General features: G+C 43.2%; 2 protein-coding genes across 3 annotated transcripts in view; one reads left to right on the top strand and one right to left on the bottom strand.

The window, feature by feature from the left end:
* Positions 1-21,245, top strand: part of LOC148015680 (uncharacterized) — a 35,187-nt gene that overhangs the window by 9,887 nt on the left and 4,055 nt on the right. The window lies entirely within an intron of this gene.
* LOC148015681 (uncharacterized) lies at positions 1,669-4,215 on the bottom strand. The gene is made up of 2 exons (XM_087666051.1): positions 2,401-4,215; positions 1,669-1,818 (listed from the first exon to the last, which is right to left on the bottom strand). Exons 1-2 carry the CDS (start codon positions 4,213-4,215, stop codon positions 1,669-1,671), a joined length of 1,965 nt encoding a protein of 654 aa, XP_087522177.1.

Here is a 21,245-nt window from a genome sequence, read left to right on the forward strand (position 1 = left end):
TCTCTCCTTCAGCAAACTTCTCCGCTGCTAGTTGATTCTCCAAGTTTTGAATCCTTGTTTGGTTTCGTGTTTCATACTGACTCCTTAGTACATTCCAAGCCTCTGACGCTTTGGTTGTATGCTGAATCAGAGTCAAAACACTGTCAGAACAGCTTGTAACTAAGGCACACAATGCATCTGCATTCCTTCGTTTCCAAGCTCGTAGAAGATCTGCATTCGGAGGAATCATCACACTAGGATTTGATGGGTCGGGGGTAGGCTGTGGTTCTGCGTCAGTCCCCAGCACAGTCTCCAGAAGCTCATAAGAATCAAGGATAGTAGTAATTTTGAACTTCCACAAGGTGTAGTTTGTACCATCTAACTTGCCTTCGCTGAAGGTTGGTGGACGAATCCTCAGTGTTTGAATAGCCGGTACAGCAGCACCACCTCCTGCACCGCTTCCTGATGCGCCAGAACTGCTTCCCGGAGTCGACATCGTTTCTCTTTGCTGTTGAAGCCTTTGCCTCTTGCACTCTCTCCGATCTCTAGAGCCCCCTGGGCTCTGATACCATGTAAAATATTACACGGCGCAGCGAACAGAATCTGAGAAAGAGATAGAGAGTACACAACAGATAAGAGGAGAATCAGTAAAATTCTTTAACTCCAAACAACTGATACAAAGATGGCTCTGTCCACCCGTGCGCTTCCAATGAATGAAGCTTAGATGGCGATCTAGACAGAAGATAGGTGAAGAGCTTAAGGCTAGCTGGAACAACAACTCTGACTGGGTGAAAGATGAGTGTGAGATGGCTGCGAAGGGGTTTAGCTTTTATAGCCCGCGAAGGTCGTTAGGTCGGCCTGCTGACCGACCTACCATATGAGCCTCCACTAGTCGGCCAGGGAATATTCCAGGGAATATTCCCTTTACCATCGGGCCGGGGGCGCTGCCCCCGGACCCCCGCCAGGGGGGCCGCTGGCCCCCCTGGGACCCCCCAGCCAGGGGCCGCTTCCGCGGCCCCCGGACCCCACAATAGGGGCCCCTTTTAACTCCCTTACCACGCAACTCAATGCAATGTGCCTCGAGTTGCTACCAACTTAACCACTCCGTCTAACCCAAAGATTAGACCCACAATGGTCACCTTTTTGCCATCCGGTCACATAGACCTCATCTGATATACAAGTCAGGACTCCACCAATGTCCGGGCTCACACTTGGCTTCTCCTCATAATGGGGGCCTTACAACTTTGAGCACCATGGATCATTGGTAGTACCTAATGAGGGTGGGGCATTGATCATATCTAACACACTCTAGGTCTCAACTGCTTTGTGACACACAGTTGTCCATGCATCATCAGAAATCCATCTCTTAGCATAAAATGCTCATACCTTTGGCCATTGCAAAGCTGATCATAAACATTAGCAAAGTCCGAATTAGCAGCATATTGCTCTTTTACGGTATCCAACTCAATGTGATAAACCATAGTGATGGCTAAAATTTGTGGCTTACGTGACAGTGCATAAACCACAACATTCTTTTTACCATCAATATGTATAATCTGAAAATGAAACATAGAGAGAAAATTTGCCCATCTCATATGCTTCTCTGGACAACTTTGTTTGCGTCAGAAAGTACCTCAAAGTCTGATGGTCTGTCTGCACTGTAAAATCAGCCCTCAATAAATAATGTTTTCACGTAGACAGTGTATGAATTACAGCCAAGAGCTCTTTCTTATAAACCTGTAAATTCCTCTCTGCACCGTGGAGAATTTGGCTCTCATAAGCCACAACTCGGCCATCTTGCATAAGGACAGTCCCAACGTTGTTACCACATGCATCACACTGAACCACAAATGACTTCCTTAGATCAAGCAACACAAGCACAAGATCTGAAGTGATCTTTTCCTTTAACTTTTCAAATGCTGAAATTTCCATTGCTGTCCATCTAAATGGTTCATCTTTCTTTTGCAAAGCATACAATGGAGATGCAATTTCAGCAAACTCGCGTACATCCTTCCTATAGTAAGAACATAAACCCAAGAAGCTGCGGATCTCATGAACATTCTTCAAAGCTGGCCATGAACGTATTGCTTCAATCTTAGTAGGGTCCATACAAATATCATCCGCTGATGCAATAAGTCCCAAGAAGTGGATTTCATGCAAAAAGAATTCACTCTTCTTGTCATTGATAACCAGTCTATGCTTACGTAGCTCATTGAAAACAATGTCCAAGTGCTTTCTATGCTCCGTCTCATTCTTTGAATAGACAATTATGTCATCAAAGAAAGTCCCCACAAATGCTCTATGTGGCCGAAAGATGCGATCTATCATCCGATTAAAAGTGGCAAGAGCATTCGTAAGTCCAAAAGGCATGACAAGAAATTCATATAACCCAAAAGATATCCTGAAAGCTGTCTTAGACACATCCTCCGGTCTAATGCGTGTCTGATGATACCCACTTTTTAAATCTATACGGTTGAATATTGTTGCCCCTTGCAATCTATCCATAACATCATCGATCCGAGGGATCGGAAAGCGGTTCTTTATCGTGATCTTGTTTTGAGCACGATAGTCAATGCACATACGCCATGAACCATCCTTTTTCTGCACCAAAAGCACTGGAGAACAGAAAGGAGATAAGCTGGGCTGAATCAACCCTTTTTCTAACAGCTCATTTACCTGACTCATAATCCTCTCCTGTTGGGCTGCACTGACTCTATAGGGTGGTTTATTAGGAGGGCTACTTCCAGGGCTAAGGTCTATGCCATGATCTTCGGGCCTTTCAGGTGGTAGCTGCCTTGGAAGTGACTGAGAGAAGCAATCAGCATACATTTTCAGAAATGACATGCGATCCTTCTCTAATTTAGACATATTTCCAACATTCTCACTATCATCCTTATCCTTAGCAAAAACTAAATACCCTAAAAGATGATTTTTCATTACTTTAGAAATAGCAGCTGATACAACAGGGACAGATTCCCCTTTCAACTTTACATCAAGTGTGAGTGTCTTTTCCTTATGTTGAATAGTGATCTCTTTTGCATATGAATCTATCACTGCATGCATACGATGGCACCATGGCATACCGAGCAACATATCACAACCCTCAAGTGGAGCAATGTGAAACTCTTCGTTGTCCACATATCCTTGTATGTGTAACCGAAGCTTTCCAATGAGTGGTGTGACAGGTTCTGCATGACTCTTACATGCCATTCCAACTTCCCCCATGGCTCCCATCTCATCCTCTTTGACGCCTAAACAGGCTGCCATGTCAGTAGAGATGAAGTTGGCTCGTGCGCCATTATCAAAGAAGATCAACGCATGTTGATTCCTAATTTTGCCCCATGCTCTGCACAACTCAGTAGCATCATCATTGGGTTGATCACTAACAACATTGGGCACCAATCCCATTGATGTTTTTGGCCTTTTACCCTTAAGATCTCCTTGATTTTTTGATTTGGTAGCTTGCTGCCTATTGGGACAGTTCTTGGCAATATGACCCTCCTGTTCACAAATAAAGCATTTATTTGCAGCCATCAATTCCCTATGTTGTGCCAAGGTTTTCAAGCCCTTTCTTTGCTGTTTTGGCCTCTTTTCAGGCTGGTTTTCAGATATGCCCCTTTTCTCAGCCTTAAACAACTTTTTATTCGGCTTCTCCCCGCTCTCTTGGAAACCCGAATCCTTTCCATGCAGCAAAGCATCGGCTGTAGCAACAGTCTCTATGAGCTGAGACATCCTAGACACGGTGGATTTTATGCAAAAATCCCTAATTCCTTTGGGCAGCCCACATACATATTTTTCCACTTGCTCATGAAGGGGTACGGCATGATAAGAAGTGACGGGCAGCAATGCATCCCAAAACTTCTTATTGTATTGCTCTAAATTCTTGCATTTCTTTGCATCAAGCTTGTTCCAAGCTGTCATGATGTCCACCTCAAAGGTACTAGTCAACCAATTCGATGCAAACATTTGCTTGAATTGTATCCATGTTGACGGTGCTCTACCTTGTATCAAGAGCGTGGACCACCACTGCAATGCATTGCCCTTCAAGAAAGTGGTTGCCTTTCGAATCTTAGAGGATTCGGTGAAGTTTCCCCCTGAATAGGCTGCATCAAACTGCGGAATGAAAGTCAAAGCTTTCAGCTTATCTTGTGCATCACTGAAGGACTCAAACTTCATTGCTTTTCCGCCCTCATCATAGTCTTTTGCTTCCCCTTTGGGAGTCAAGTTGTCATACATTGGCTATTGCAAAAAGGGTGCATTTGCTGTATTTACATCATGACCAAGTCCAAATGAAGCATTTGGATGACGAGCAGTCATTCCTTGACCCCCATAAGCATTCGGGGGTGCAGATGCATTGCCAAACATTCCACTTTGTGTCCCAGGCATCAAGCCAATGCTACCATACATAGGGTTTTACACATTTCCAGCCATACCCGAAAACAATGGGCCTTGCACACCATGCATTGGCTGCTGCATACCATAGGGATTTGTGCCATGCATTCCCGTATGTGGCCCTTGGCCAACCATTGCATGAAAAATCGTGCTACCACCAAAGTATCCTGGTTGCCCCATCATAGCATGCATGCCCGGCTGTCCAAAATCCATTGGATTGGCACTTCCATAATAGCCTTGCATTTGTATTCCTTGCCCCATAGGTATCAACTGTTTAGCTTCATTGGCCTCTTTAGGAGTTTCAAGTGAAGGATTTGGCACTACCTTCAGTGCACCTTGCTGTCCCGAAGGTGTAGAAGTTGACTTCTTTTTCTTGCCCTTGCTGTCCTTCTTCGGAGCATTCAAAAATCGGGTGAACTGAGGATCCTTTGCCAATTCAGCAAAGAGATTTGCCGCTGTCCTCATCTGATTCTTGAACTGGTCATCAAATTCCTCTTCACTTTGCTGGTCATCTACCTCATGATGGCTCGAAAGGCCCTACATCTTGCCCAACAGCAACATTTTCAGCTTGTTGTCCATCATGAGAGCCTTGTCCAACATTAGGCATTGCATTTCCTTCATTCCCATGAGAATGTCCATACTGAGAGCAAAGAGATTTGCCGCTGTCCTCATCTGATTCTTGAACTGGTCATCAAATTCCTCTTCACTTTGTTGGTCATCTACCTCATGACGGCTCGAAAGGCCCTACATCTTGCCCAACAGCAACATTTTCAGCTTGTTGTCCATCATGAGAGCCTTGTCCAACATTAGGCATTGCATTTCCTTCATTTCCATGAGAATGTCCATACTGAGAAGCATTATCACTGCTTCACTCCATCTCATTATATGAAGACATGTTGCTGTAATTTCTCAGCTGAGCACAAAAATCAGCACTAGCACAAAGCTTTGGCTTGCAATTAGGTGCCTCGGGCTCACCAAATCAAGAGATTGAGTGATTATCCCGGCAATGGAACCATGTAACTAGCCTTCCTTCTCGGATAGGGTGGTTTAACCTGATTAAGCACTTAATTACAGCAATCAGCAAATGAACATAAATTGAAATGCTCACTTTACCTTCATAAACTTGGACAATGGACACCTTGTTGGCTCCAAAACTTGTGCCCCTTTTGGTATTTCTTTAATTTCAATTGCTGATGGATAAATTACAAGCAAAGATTTCACAATCTCCTTGGCTGATTCAAAAGCCCCTTGTTGTTCCAATAATCAGCAAAGCATTCGGGCAAAGTGCCCCTTGGTTTTCACCCAGGACTTGCTCTAATGGAACCCCAATTGGTCAAATGTTGTCCCAAATTCACAATAGATGGGCTTGCATTTGAAATCCTCACAATTCCACAAATTTCTGGTGCTGATTTCAGTGTACAATGCCTTTGACTGATGGCACGGGTCCCAAGGTGGCTGCTAAACCCTGATTACTACTGTAATTTAGGGTTTACAGCAGTAAACTCTTTGTTGTCCACCAAATTTGGCTGTACTCTGCTACCAATGGCTGAGAATTGTTGAGAATTCTTGAGCATAGATTGGAGGAGATGAGAGGATGTTGTAGAAAGAGAGAAAATCAGCTGAAATGTATCTTTTGATTCGTAGCTCTGATGACAAATCTGATTGCACCAACAGCTTTAAAAGGGTGGTAAAACACTAGCTTGGTTGGCGAGCCCTCCTTTTCTACCGCTGCCTCTCTTGAGGCGGAAGAGAAATCCTGTTGCCCCCTGTCTTGTCGCGGTGCGCGGTCAGTCGTCGTTGCCTCTTAGAGCCAAATCTGATCACCTCCTCTCCCTCTACCAAGCTCCGAATGGCTGCAATTCAGCTTCCACCACCCTCCAATAGAGTTCTTCCTAGTTACATGGGAAAGTTTTGCCAAGTGGCAGCATTCCTAATGCATTTTCAGCCATTAAATTAATTTTTCAGAATTAATTAATTCTGAAAAATAATTTCAATCCTTTTGACCCTGCCTAAAATTAAACATGCCTATCTGTAATGAAATTGGTTAGGCCATTTGCAACTTGGAGTGGTTCCCAACCTCTGTTGACCCTTAGACTAGCCCCTAGTGTCACCACTAACACTTAATGGCCAAACAATTGTCCTAGGGTCCAACTTGGCACCAACTAACCACCAAAACCCAGTTGGCATAACTTAACACAACTTTTGTCTTTAACACCCACTGCATCCTCGGGGTCCTTGGCCCATTTCCATGAAATAACTGTCATGTGCATCACATGTGCTAAACAACCTTGCACATTTGATTAATAACTTAATCAAATGTTACTAGCAAGATTAAAGCATCTCAATATTTCACGTCCCCATTACAGAATCAATACTATAAAGGAATGTGAGAATGTATAGAATGTTGAAGGCAAAGTTGTCCAATAGCCACTAGCTCTTATGGGAATGGGCTGAGGGAGATTGATTGTGTCGTTTACCGGAGACAGATCCCGAGTGTAGTAACCACTAGTTGGAGCAGAGGCTGATGAAGAAAAGTATTGAAAACACAAAAGTGACTTGTTGTAGCTTGTAGATGCAAAGTCAAATCAAGTTGGTGCTAGAAATGAAAGGGTAGTAGGTTAGATACTAGAATACAATAGTTTGTGGGACTGGAGTTGGTAAAGGCAACAATGTAACTGCTTGAAGACGATGGCAGTTGATCATTGCCAACGGTGGGAGGCTAGATGACAACTGTAGACCACGTAGTAGCAATTGTCGGGGGTTGGATAGCTAGTGGAAGAAGGCTGATGGCCGAAACTTACAAGACAAGGATGCGTGAATGGTGGGCAACTTGTCTCTTTATAGATATAGAAGGATCCTCCCAAATTAGGGTTTTGTTTATGGGACATAGAAACTCTCTAGGACCATGTATTGTTTAGTTAAACTTTTTTTAATTGACATGTTTTGAGGGTGTTTTAAATATATAATTAGTTTGTAATGCATTTTTAGCTCAATACCCCCTCTTAGGCTCAAAATTGAAACCAAGAAGGGATTGGAAAAAAAACTCAAGCCTACTTTAATCCCAAGGCCCCCCACCCTAAAGAGGCCAGGGCATCAGACAAAGGGTGCATGTCGGTTGCCTAATGGCTTGTTGGGATAAAGGTCCGGTATAACCCACGTGTATAGTACACGCACATTGTATACGTGAATGCACCCTTACGTGCCCCAAGTATAAATACATTTTATTCTTTGTGTACCAACACAATTGTTGGTACACTCTTACTGAATCGTACTTGATTTTGCTCTCTTTTTCTCTCTAGCCGTCACACTCTCACTCTCACTCGAACTTTCATCACTCTCAGTTGAGCTCCCCAACAACTGGTATCAGAGCTTCCACTGGAGTTCGTGACCAGATTGGAGTTGGGCGACCACACTGTTGACCAATGTGACCAGTCTCCACCAAGGCTCCAACAGGCGAGCGTGGATCAGCGCAAATAGTAGTTCAGATGACTTGGTGTGGTGATGGATAACCGCCGGGCGCACGACAAGTGGCGTGTCGTGGGCTGATGGCAGGTAGCAGACCATGCGTGCAGGGAGCGACCATGCGTGTTGGTCACGGGCTGGCGACGACTTGTAGGCAATGACGGGCAGGTGACGAGCGGCAGATGACCTAGCGATAGGCATGGTGTCAGTTGCGACGCGATGGGACTGCAGGTCAACAGATCCCCCTCCCCTTCATTTTTTTTTCTAAAAAATCAGTTTAAAAAAATCAATTTTATCCCATTTCTCTGATGGGGTTCATGCGTGGAAGCACAGTTTCCAAATCTACGCAAATCTGGCCCGAAAAATTGGGGCTTCTCCTAGATTTGACATTGCTTATGCTCGTCAGTGATTTTGAAGTCAGGAATTGTAGACATTGCGTGTGGTGACCTCAATTAATTTGGGAATTTTGCCAAATTAGTCAAAATTTTGCTCCTTTGAGCAAAATTTCTTTACATTGGATCCCAGAAATTTAGGGCTTTTCATGTATTGGCAAAGTTTTGCTCAGGTGGGTCTGATTGGCTGACTTTTATACAATTTGGACTTGAAATTTTGGAGATTTGTACAAAACTTAGTAAATTTCTGCATTTTTGCCCATGTGGTGGCTGGTTTTGGTACAAACAACAGAGATTTCATATCAATAGCATTTGCACTTGGAAGGCTCCAAATTGCTATCACCTACAATAGGACTAGTCCTTGGTGGTTCCAAATCATATCAACAACCTCTCCTTGCTCTCTAACAACCTCCTTCTCTCTCACAATGGTTGGAATAGACTTCCACTAGTTCCCAAAAACGTTTTTCCCACTTGTGTAGGTAAGGTTTGCCAAGTGAAGGCTTTCTAATCTCATTTTTCAGCATTATTTAGCTTATTAAATTAATTTTTAAAATATTAAATATTAAAAAGCCCAAAAAAAAGTTCCACCAACCAATAACCATTGATATTAGTGGCCAACAAATTGGTCTAGGCCAAAATCTAACACTAAGTACCACCTAGTACCTATCAAATATAACTTATTACAACTTTTGCCTTTGGCAACAACTGATATTTCAAGGTTTTATGATCTCGTGACATGTTTGCTCTTTGAGATGATCACAAGTGCACCTCCTTAAGAAAGATGTTGATGTCACAACAATGGAACCATGAAACCAGTCTTTGAACACCCAAAGGTCAATGGACATTATTAAACAAAAGAGTAAATTTAACCATTGAATTCCACACTACTGGAGCTAGAGGGCTCCTGACACATGCGACACATGTTAGCCCCAATGCTTGCTGACCCTTTGGGTATTTAGAATCTAGAAAGGCCTCTGAATTAGTTACAATGGATTGGATTTCTAGTAGTTTCTTGTGACACAACTGATCCAATGGTGCGCATGGACATTGTTGTCTTCATTGTTAATCTCTTACCAACTATCAACTTTTCAGATGTCTACTCGAAGACTTCAGCCTGCCAAACCCTAGAAATGAAAGCCAATGATTAAACTCGAATTCATGGAGCGCTTGCTTAGATATCTGTCTTGCGTAGTTCCCATGAACCCATGCATTATTCCTCTCACAGACAAAGGGTTTTTTCATGACAGAATTGTGAGATACACAATTTCTCTCCAATTAAGTGTCCAAAAGTGGATTGATTGAGATCTTGAGGAGGAGATTTTGGGCTGTTGTGCTTTTCTAACCCGACCCGAAGAGATTTAGCTAAAAGACAACAGCTATACCTGCTGGTAATGGAGTTCTGGAGCTCCGTAGTCGATTCCCCAAGCCAAGTTGAGAATATAGGCTGCTGGCCTAACTCTCATGAATGCTGCAAATATGCTCTTCGTAGCTAAAACCGACAATTTTTGCTGCAAGCAAATTATGAAAGCTGAAAGGAGAGAGATGAGGTAGAATAATAGCAAATGAGCCCTTGAGGCTCAAAGATGCCCAAGAGCTGATCCACATGGGTTGCTTGCATAGGTAAGCTGCTCATTGGGCAGAATGTCTAATTATAAGGTGCAAACTTCCAATTAACTGAAATTTTCACTTTTCACTTGGGAAAACTTCATTGTAAAGTGCAAATAAAGTCTTGCAAGGTCTTAGAATGGACTTGGCCTTGACCTGCCCTTGCCTTGTGCCTTTATCCCTCACTATCAATGCCTCAAATATCAAGAGCTAGGGATGCTGAAATTTAGATTCAATGTTACAATTGAAGTTTATTATTTGAGTTTAGTTGTCCATATTCACTCATTTTGGTGGCACCTCTACTTAACTTCCTCAACGTTTCACACTAATATCAATGCCCTACAAAGCATTGGTTTTAGTGTGCGACTAGTAGCATTAGCAGATGCCAAATCCTAGGGTATCTGGGTGTATAACTTTTTACGACCAAAGATCTAGCTGCCTTTCTTTTGCATAATGTACCACTGACTTATGGTCACTTTGCCATTGGGATGCTAAGAGTTTTTGTATTGCATGAGAGAAAACTAGATTTATGGCTGACTAGATTTGAACAAAACCTAATAGGAGTTCCTCACATTTCAAATGGAAAACTGTGAGATTATGTGGTCCATATTGAGGCTTGCTTTGTTTATAACCTTAGCAACTACTCTCATCACTATGAAAAATATCAGCAAAACAAAGAAATAATTCCTTGATAATTCTAGCATTTGATAATACCTTAGTCTTTGCTAATGCCATTGCCAATTTCAAAAGAATGATCATTTGATAACTCCATGTGTACTAAGGTCTTTCATAAGGTCATTACTGATTTCGTATATGGAGCTTGGCCTTTGAAATGCTCCAATTGAAATCATTCAAAGCCAAGTTTTCCTTTTGGTAAAGTTGGTTTTGCTTCAATATGTTTCTTTTGGTAGTCCTTTTGGGTTGATAGACTTAAAGTTGCAATGAAGGTTCCGTTTTTCTTTATCTTGAAGAGGATCTAGTTTCTTCAAGATGAATCTCTTATAGTACCATCCCCATCCTCGAAGCCAAGGTATTCTAATTCTTGGCACTTAGTGGATGTCATCAAGTGAAATCTAAGAATATCACTGTGGTTGACTCTTGGAAGACCAAAAAGATGAAGGATGTAAGATACTACTTGGGAATGATCCAAGGTCTTGCATTTGTGCATAGGTCTTGGATTTTGGATCAAAAGTTTCCAATGGTTTTGCTCCCCATCTCCATCATGAACATTGTTTGGAAGACATTACGGAATGTAGGCTTTTGATGGAGATACTTCCACCAAGCAAAGGCCTTTTCCTTTAACATAATCTAACTCAACCTTTGAGCCTTACTGAACTTGTATATATTAAAATGGGAGAATCGTTTGGCTAGCCTACTGTAAATGCTTGTTTGCTCTCATTCCTCCTTTCCCCTTTGAATGGATAAGGTGAAATGTGAGAGACATAGCATTGGTGGTTGGTGGCCCAACCAACTTGATACTTGGGGTGAAAATAATCTCACGGGCGGCTTTTTGCAGCTGTAGTGGAGAGTCCCAATCAATGGTGCTTCTCCTCCATTTTTTTTCAAGTTGGAATGTGAAGGTTAAAGTAGAAAATTAAGTTGTGGTAAAGCTCGTGTGGAGAATTCTCTTGTGAAAATATTTGTTTCCTTTTTTGGTTCTCATTGAGATTCAAGAACTTGGTAAGAGATTGCCTAGTTCTTTATATCATATATCCGTAAGGCAAAATTTCTTGTGATGACGAGTGGTTATTGCCACCCTTGTCTTGTGCCTTGCAGCCAAGTTCAATTTTCTTCAGACTATTCCTATTTTAATTGAGTTTGATTGCCATGATTACCTATCAATTGAGATTGATCTTGGTTAAGAATCTGCGGCCCATGTTGAACTGAGCTCGATCCAATAATTTGATATAATCTGGCTAAAATTGAACCTATGGTGGCAATTTTTTGATAGTCACTTTGTGCTTGGCTTTGTGTTTTGTTTCATGAGTTTTGGATGATAGAAGTGTTCAAAGGGCTTTTACTTGCAAACCTGCATTGTACAAGGTTGCTTGAATATTATTTGCTGTTTTTGATAGTATTATGGGATGCTCATTTTCTAGCTTCCCATCTAAGTTGCATCTTGTCCTTATAGCATCCTAGTCTTGTCTTCATGTGAGAGCCCCCTTCATGGTGACAAGGAATGGCAATTCTTTACCCTCATCTTTGTCTCCGTCTTCGTCTTCATCTTTGTCCCCGATAGTATGCTGTTTTTACATATGAAGAGTATTTGAACTTGTGTTAGAATAGGGTTTTGTTTTGACAACGGGACAAAATCCTAACTATGAATGTGGTCTATACTTGAATTGCTATTAAGGTGCTACTTGCAAAGGGTAAAAATTTCTTTCAAGATTTTGTGGAAATTTTTTTCTTAGGTATGCTAGTAGTTGTTTTGGACACATCTAATTACACTTCAAAATCTCCCAAAGGTGATAGCTTCAGAGTTAAAGCTTGGAGTCATAATCGCGAGGTTGTGGATTGCACCCTTAAGCTGGGATTTGTGTTCACATTATGTGTCCTTGTAAGTATGGGTGTTCTTTGAAACGTAGAGCGTGTTAGCAATCATGTTTGTCATGCCTTGTCATCCTGCCAGTGAGCCTCAATTTGAGTCAGACGAGGACTTTAGAAGCTTTGATGTGTCTATCACTTGTTCTGACAGAGGAGAAAGCTCATTCTAGAGCACTTACTTTATTGCATTTCAATGCATTTTCTCCTCCAGTCGGGATTTTATGTGCATTTCTCAGGGTAGTTTTTGTATTCTTCAGCTTGCCTCACCTGCCAGGCATTGGCTACCCTTTTTTGGGATTTTTTTGAGCATTTTTGGCATTTTTATCAGCATTATATGCCGGTCAGAGATATTTTTGGCCCCAGATTTTAGGTCAGCCATTTTTTTGGATTTTTGGCTATTTATAGCCATTTCCCACTTGGCAGTCATATAGATCATCATCTTCTCTCCTTGGCAGGTGCACTTCCAGAATCCGTCATCTTCCTCCGTCTTCGGTGTTGTTGTCATCGTCAACTTGATCAGGTGCCCGTACTAACGTTGTGGGCTGGGTGCAAGGATTGATCAGTCAGTTCTTGTTCTATATTCAACATTTGTTCCTTGTTCAGTGCAGGTTTCTTTTTTTCTTTTTTTTGCAGACTGTCTCTCTCTCTTCATTTGTGTTCGAGTTTCTTCTTCCATTGTGCACTCGCATGGTATCATTGCCTAAGAGAGAGATAGAGTTGTCTTCTCGTAGAGAAGACCACGTGAGATTGCCAGGTGACCTTGCCATATCATCATTTTGCTGAAAACACAGCATTCGACTTGGAGGCGTCTGCTTTTCTTGTGCTAGGTACTTGTTTTGTTGCTCACTTCCTCTCTTGCTAGAGGCGATAGGCTTCCTCAGTCAGGCAATAGTCTTTTGCTGCAAACACAGTGTTCTTTGGTCAGACGACAACTCTCCTTAGCAAACACACATAGTCCTTGTATAGGCGACAGTCTATTTTCCCTAGGCGGACCCTCACATTGACTTTCTTGTGATCTTGTCGCCATTTTCTCCTGTTTTGGGGATGTCTACCGCCAAAACGGAGATTTTTTGTAGGTGTCTTGCAAGGTATCGAAGATCTCGTCACTAATTTTTTGCTGACTGAGAGGACGAGGTCTCTATTCCTTTCTCTGAGAGATGGAGAGATTTTCGTACTAGTTTATGCGAAGATCAAAGGTCACCTAGCCCATCTGTATGGGATTCTTGTCCTCTCCGTTCTCTTCGTGTTTCACATAAGGTCCGTTGTATTGGCCTTCATATGCCTTCCATGGCACCCTCTATACAGGTGCATGTACTCCCTTCTTTACTCAAAGAAGATTGGCTTGATGGTTTCAACTACTCGTTTTGGTCGTGTAAGGTGGAGTGTATCCTTGATACCTTCGATCTTTGGGAGTTTGTTGCCCACCCTATTCCCCATCCAGCGGAGGATCCCATTGTGAATCATTGATAGATCTCGTGTAGCCTTATGGAATTAGCTCAACTCTAGAGCCCCATCTTTCCTCTTTACGAGCTTACAGGATTCTGTCCTAGTGCATGCGCAGAGGTTGTGGAAAGCAGCGGTAAGTGTGACAAAGCTTGCTTCTTTGTAACATCAAAAGACATTTGCCTATTGGATTACTCTCAAGAAGAAATTACGGATGCTCGTCAATGATGATCTTCCTTCCATGAAGGATATCAACAAGTTGGAGGACATGAGGAATATGCTTGCGTCCCTTGGGAGGATGATTTTTTTGAGGATATGGCCATGATTCTTTTTGACTCAGCCGCCATCTCCCTAGTTTGATGTCTTCTGTACCATTCTTCTTACATTGAGGACTTGTGAGAAGCCTCTATGGGAAGAGCTTGCTCCGCTTGTTTTGGAGCATGACAAGTGCACCAAAGAGATAGCTAGCCAGTATTGCAGATTTGGGAGGGGAGATGACGAGGAAAGGGAAGTCAAAGGCTAAAAGTCACGAGAGTATTTTAGGCTTTGACTCCGATTTGGAGAAGCCTAAATGCCCATATTGTGGGAAGGGGACACATTCAGAGGAGAAATGTTGGAAGAAGTACCCTCACCTTCATCTGGGAGTAAAGGATGATGCTAATGCACGTGAGCCTTCTATCTCTACCTAAGTGGTTATCCATGAGTCAATGTTCATTGTTGAGGAGCCTTCTTCAGTGGTTGCCTCATCTACTGAGAGGCCTTGGCTGGTTGATAGTGGAGCTTGTAGTCATATGACTCCATGAGGTGATTTGGTGCAAGATCTATACCCTTTTGAGGGTTCAGTCCAGTGTTGGTGACATTGTTTTGGTGCCTATTTGTGGCGTTGGCACTTTGCCTTTATTTTCCAAATGCACGTCAAGCTCCCTTTTACAAGCCCTTTATGTTTCGGATTTGGGCTTTCCACTTCTCTCAGCTTATGGCCTTATTGTTAGAGATTGTCATTCCCTAGACAGCTAGGGGATCAGAGCAGGACAGCACAGCAGGCAGGACACATCAGCAGCCAGGTCAGCAATCAGCACAGATGCCACGTGGCAGTTGCAGTCGGACAGACCAGGTTGAGCAGTCGGACAGTTTTTTAATGCAGTTGGCTGCATTTAAATGCAGCCGACCTGATGCTGGTCATTTCTTGGAATTTTGTTCTGCTATTTATAGCAGTCCTCTCTAGCACTTGTCTATCACTTGTATGTGAAAGAGAGCCTGCTGGTGACAGACAACATGCGGCCTGATGGAGATCGAGGTCCTCAAGGCGGAGACATACACAGATATTCTCTCTGCACCCGTGTATAATTCTGCATTCCTATACAACATTCTTCTTTGTAGATTTTTTGTGTTTCGCTATCTCTTTTTCTCTCTCTCCTCTCTGTGTTCACTCTCACTCTTAGTCTTGGTCCCACGCTTCCGCATCGCTGCACTCTGACATGGTATTAGAGTGGTGAAGATGGAGTGACTAAGGAAAGAACCTACGTGAAGAGGAGATTTTAGTGGGACACGAGGTTGCGTTTCCAGCATTCGAGGGCGAGTGGGAGGGATGGGTATTGGAACAAGGCTGAAGTGAGTGTGGGTGTGCGGGAAAGGAGTCGAGTTGGTGAATTCGCTGCAGGTTGTTGCTACTTGAAGAGGAGGAAGGCTGGGTTTTCGGCCTTCCATTGCAGATTTTACCTTTTCACCGCCTTCGGCGGCTGAAAAAGGTTCGGGAAGTGGAGGAAAGAGCCCTAGTAAGCTGCGTCTTCATAGTCAGAGGGGGATTGCTTTTGTGCTTGAGCAGGCATTGCAGGTGAAAATGTCTACAGAGACCGACTTGGAGTTCGAGGTGGTCATGGACCGGAAGGTGCTTGTCCTATCGACTCTTCCATCAAATCAGAAGCTCAATGGTGACAATTACCATATTTGGCAAGTGATGATGTTGGCCATATTGGAGTCTTATGATTTGGCAGAGCTTGTGATGGAGGAGATTAGCCGGCCCTTGGTGAGAGATGAGTCTAAACTCTCTTCAAACCAGTCTCACTGAGACAAATTGAATGCTAGGATTCATTCTTTTCTTTTTCTGTCTTGTACTACAGCCATGATTATTCACATCGAGCACTTGACGGTGGCTTGAGAGATATGGTTGGAGCTCGACTAGATGTTTAATCGGTTGACCCTGATGAAGAGGGTTTCTTTGGAAGTGCAGATGCGGACCTTGCCCATAAATAAGCCTTCTTCGCTTCGGGAACACATCAACAAGCTTCGGCAGCTTCAGATGTAGGTTCAAAATGCGGGAAAGCCTATTTTCTCCAAAGACATGGCGATCACTTTATTGTCCCAGTTGCCGCCATGATTTGGTACTTTTTATTCCACTCTTATTGCATCAGGGCAAGAGTTGACTCTTCGATGGAAAGAGTTGGTTCCTATGGTCTTGGACCAAGAGGAACAATTGAAGGGATAAAATGCTTCCAAATCGGAGGCATTGGTTGGTCAAGCCTCTCAAAAGAAGGAAAAAGACCAAAAGAAGAAGGAGAACAACAAATCCAAGAAGGACAAAGAGAAAGAATCCACATGCTATATTTGTGGTAAGACCGGTCATTGGAAGATGGATTGCCTCAATAAGAACAAGGAGGACATCAAGAAGAAGGACACAAAGGATTTTGGAGTGGTGGTTGCATCCTCATTAGCTGCTTTTCTACACTTAGCGGTTGTTGAGGACTCTACATTGGAGACTTCTGATGCTGCGATGGTAGCTCCCCAGGTTGGAGTGTGGATCATAGATAGTGGTGCCTCACGGCACATGACTTGTTTTCTCGTTGGTGTTGTCTATTTGCGACCCTCGTGTGGGCAAATTCTCATTGGAGACAGCTCTTTTGTGTCTATTGTTGCACGAGGTGAGATGCAGTTGATTCTAGATGGACGTGGTGGTACTCACACTTTCGAGGTGTTGCATGTGCCAAGTTTAGGGTATCATTTGCTTTCGGTCCATAAGATTTGCTCTCTTGGTTTCTTGGTGGAGTTTGACAGTGATGCTATTCGAGTTCTTGATCGTGGATTGAGAAAGGTTCTCTCTTCAAGGTATGAGGAGAACAACATTTACAAATTGAAGTCTTCTACAGCTCTTACTTCTCTTCTTCTCACCTCTCACACACAGTCAGAGCTATGGCATGCTCGGTTTGGCCAGCTGAACTATGAGTATCTTCGAAAGGCAATGCGAGGCTCGCTTGTTCGGGGTTTGCCAGACAGTGTGGTGAGCTAGCAACCATGTGTCTCCTGCATTTGTGGGAAACAACATCGGGATGCAATTCCCAACAAAGCTTTGAGGCGGTCTACTTCACCTATGAAGCTTGTATCTACGGATCTTTGTGGCGTGATGAGGACCAAGTCCTTAAAGGGGAGCTTGTACTTCGTGTTGATCGTAGATGACTACAACAGGATGACTTGGGTCTACTTCTTGATATTAAAGTCGGAGGCTTTTTTCCGCTTCAAGGATTGGCTTCTTTTCAAGGAGAACCGATTTGGCTGGAGATTGAAGACCTTGCGATTAGACAAGGGTGTTGAATTTTTTTCCAATGAGTTTACTCGTTTTTGTGCAGATAGGGGCATTCACCAAGTTTGCTAATACTAACACCTCTCAAGAGAATGGCGTTTTGGAGTAGAAGAACCGAAGTATAATCGAGATGGCACACACCATGATGGAGCACCGACAGACACTTCAGTTTCTGTGGGCTGAGGCAGTGGCTACGACAGTCCACATTCTCAATCGATCTCCCACTTTGGCCGTTGATAGGATGACACCTTTTGAGGCTTACTTTGGGACTAAGCCTGATGTCTCTTATTTCAGGATCTTTGGGTGTGATGCGTATGTGCACATCCCGAAGACGCAATGTGACAAGTTTGAGGCGGCTTCGCGACGATACCTTTTTGTTGGTTACAGCTTCCAGTCCCAAGGTTATCACTTGTTTGATCCCATCAAGCAGGATGTCTACCTACACGAGTTGCGATGTGCGGTTCATGGAAGTTCCAACCACAGCGGGGGGTGAGGAGCAGCCCGTACTTGGAGATCGAGGGGAGAGTTGGGCTCCCGTGATAGTTCCTTTAGAGACAGAGTCTTTTGATGGAGATTTTTCTTTTGATTTTGAGTCTTTCCTTCCATCGGCCACCCTAGTGGAGCTTCTGCCGGTGGATGTAGTTGAGTCTTTAGCAGATGGAGAGTGACGAGGAGAGATCCGGTCTCCTTGTTGGGCTCATGACACGCTCCGAGGTTCAGGGATCAAAGGGGTCCCTGAGGAGTGGAAACCGCAGGATGAACTGTGGAGGTCACGGAGGAACCAAGCACATTCTACGGAGCTCATTTGCTCTAACTATTGTTTGATGACCCGTGTTATGCAGGATTGAGAGCCCACTTCTGTGAAGGAGGCTTTGCAGTTTGACCATTGGCACAAAGCTATGGGAGCCAAGTTGGAGGCTATTGAGAGGAATGGCACTTGGTACCTTGTGCCTCGTTCCTCTCACAAGGAGGTGATTGGTGTCAAGTGGGTCTTCAAGACCAAGTACCTTAGCAATGGTTCTTTGGACAAGCACAAGGCTCGCCTTGTTGCTAAAGGTTTTACTCAATGCGGAGGCATTGACTTCCATGATACTTTTGTCCCCACTGCTTGTATGGCGACTATTCGAGCTATTCTTGCCTTGGCTAGTCATAGGAGATGGCTTGTCTTTCAGTTGGATGTGAAGTCGGCCTTCCTCAATGGTGACTTGAAGGAGGAGATCTATATAGAGCATCCTCTTGGCTTTGGATCCTCGGATGGGAAAGTATACAAGTTGAAGGAGGCTTCGTACGGCCTCAAGCAGGCTCCGCGTGACTGGAACGAGAAGATTAACTTGTTACTTGAATCAAAGTTGGGATATCGGCGCTCCAAGGCCGATCTGTAGCTTTATGTGCACACTTCCGAGGCTGGTCATGTGTTGTATGGTGATGATTTGATTCTTACAGGTGACCATGCAGAGAAGGTTCAAGAGACAAAGACAGCTTTACATCAAACATTTGAGATGACGAACTTGGGGCTTCTTCATTTCTTCTTGGGTCATGAGATTAATCAGTCTTAGAGGGGGGTTTTCATCTCTTAGCAAAGATACATTTAGGAGCTCTTGGTGACTTTGAGATGAAAACTTGTCGGACCATTTCTACTCCTATGGATCCGAACTGGAAGGACACTTCACACTCAGCTTCTCCCTTGACGGGTGCTTCCCGCTATCGTCAGTTGATTGAATCCTTGATTTGGCTATTCAACACTCGTGTTGATCTTTGTTTTGTTTAGGTCTTTTGGCGGGGCTCATGAGTGAACCCAAATAGGTGTATTGGTAGGTTGCCTCGAGGATTCTTCGGTATTTGAGGGGGACCTCTGACTTAGGGATTTTTTTTTCCAGCAAACTGCAGACTGCAACGTGGCATCTGCGCTGAGTGCTGACGTGTCCTGCCTGCTACGCTGTCGTGCTCTGATCCCCTAGATACCAGGGAATCACAATCTCTAACACCCCCTCTCAAATCCTGGACAGGTCATAACACTGAAAGATCTCGCATGTCTCCAAAGAAGAGCCTTAGGAAGCACCTTCGTGAACAAATCTGCAAGATTATCCTCCGTCTTGCAGTACTCCACATCAGTGGTCCCATCCAGAAGCTTCTCCCAAATAAAGTGGTACTTGATCTCAATGTGCTTCGTTCGGGTATGGAAAACAGGATTCCGTACCAAGGCAATGCAACTCTCATTGTCGCACCGCAGAAAAGTAGGAAGAGTCTGGGGGAAGCCAAGCTCCTCCAACAATCACTGAAGCCACACAATCTCACATGTGGTGGAAGACGCAGCCCGATACACTGCCTCAGTAGAAGAAAGGGCTACCGTGGGCTGCTTCTTGCTACTCCATGAGATAACACCTGAACCCAAGGTAAAACAATAGCCTGTAGTAGATTGTCGGTGATCCACATCACCAGCCCACCATTAGAATTTGCTAGATTTGTGTCTTCCAATAGGTGTAATTTGTGCCATCCTTCTCAATGTTAGAGGTAGCATTGTTATTCGATCCACTAGCCATAATGCAAGAGATGAAAGCACAATCCAAGGCAAACAGATTGCTGTAAATGACAGTATAACAGCCCAAAAACCACAACCAAATCAAGGGCTGAGCAAGAGAAACTACTAGAAGGATGAGCTGTCCATTAACTGTAATTAAGTAACTGTCAAATCCAAGTGATTGCCCTCAGATAGAATGCATAAACCTGAAATGATAGGTTGTAATAAACTGCCGCAATATGCTAACAACCAAGTGTGAGCAATCGAGAAAGAAAGAGCAAGAACAAGCCACACTGAAGGTTGTTACAATTGCAGTGCGTCAGTAAGCATACATGTGGTAGGCATAGACATCATGCACATAGGAGATCTTAGGGTAAAGAGAGGAGAGCTACCAAATGCATAATCCATTGAGCAAAGCTCAATACATAATCTAAAAGTATATAAATATCATTGACAACACACTGACAAATATATGTGCCAGGTCTAAAGTAAGTGATTAAATAAACCCATTATAGGGTAACTGTATCCAATATATATCAAGAGAGCATGTATATGTATATGAAGTAAGTGTCCGATGGTCTTGGTGGAAGTAAGGTTAAGCTCAATTGCTTCATGTACACTTACTTCATGCACATGAAGTAAGTGTCCCATGGTCTTGGTGGAAGTAAGTTCAAGCTCAACTGCATAAATCCAAAGCTCTATGTAACACCAAAGTATCGGAGGTAACTCCCATTGGAACAAAACCGAATTCCAAATGAGCAATGCAAGCTCAAAGCATCAAGTGCATGATATCCGAGTATCCAAGATACATGAAGTATAAGTAAGGAGGATAAAACCTAGTGGATTCTTCAAGCTCATAATTCTATAAGCCACTGAAGTAACCAAGGCATGTAACTACATGTAAGATTAATGTAATGGATCCCCAATCTCAGCTCAAAAGCATGCCATAGCATATTGGGAAATATATAACAACTAAAGTAGTGGTACATCCGCTAAGTATCTTGGAAAGCATCAATGAGCATTAGGCTAATTGATAAATGCTTGTTGCTTTATGAAAGCACTGAAATGATAGTAAAATTTGAGTTATTTTAAGCTCAAATTAATGCCAAAAGCATAACCATACCATCCGGGCATCAAAATAGTATCCCCAAAGCATCAACTATGCATTATGAAATTTATTGCTTACTGTCCAAACCAGAACTGTGTTGTTCTGTGTGAAACAAAGAATAGAAAACTGCATAGAATCAACTCTATGAGTGCCCTGATCTGTAGCTCTTGTTGTACTTTTTGTTTTTAGCTATAGAATACTGAAATCCAATACCGTATCCAAAAGTTA

Source organism: Lygodium microphyllum, chromosome 24, assembly GCF_053477565.2.
Source record: "Lygodium microphyllum isolate KBCC chromosome 24, Lygodium_microphyllum_v1.1.10, whole genome shotgun sequence".
Taxonomy (NCBI): Eukaryota; Viridiplantae; Streptophyta; class Polypodiopsida; order Schizaeales; family Lygodiaceae; genus Lygodium; species Lygodium microphyllum.

Bases quoted from the DNA above. Each gene is read 5' to 3' on its own strand.
- LOC148015681 (XM_087666051.1), bottom strand. From the start codon at position 4,215: ATGTATGACAACTTGACTCCCAAAGGGGAAGCAAAAGACTATGATGAG. The intron at 1,819-2,400 runs GTGTCTAAGACA...TTTGTGGTTCAG, and splicing joins CACGCATTAGACCGGAGGAT to TGTGATGCATGTGGTAACAA.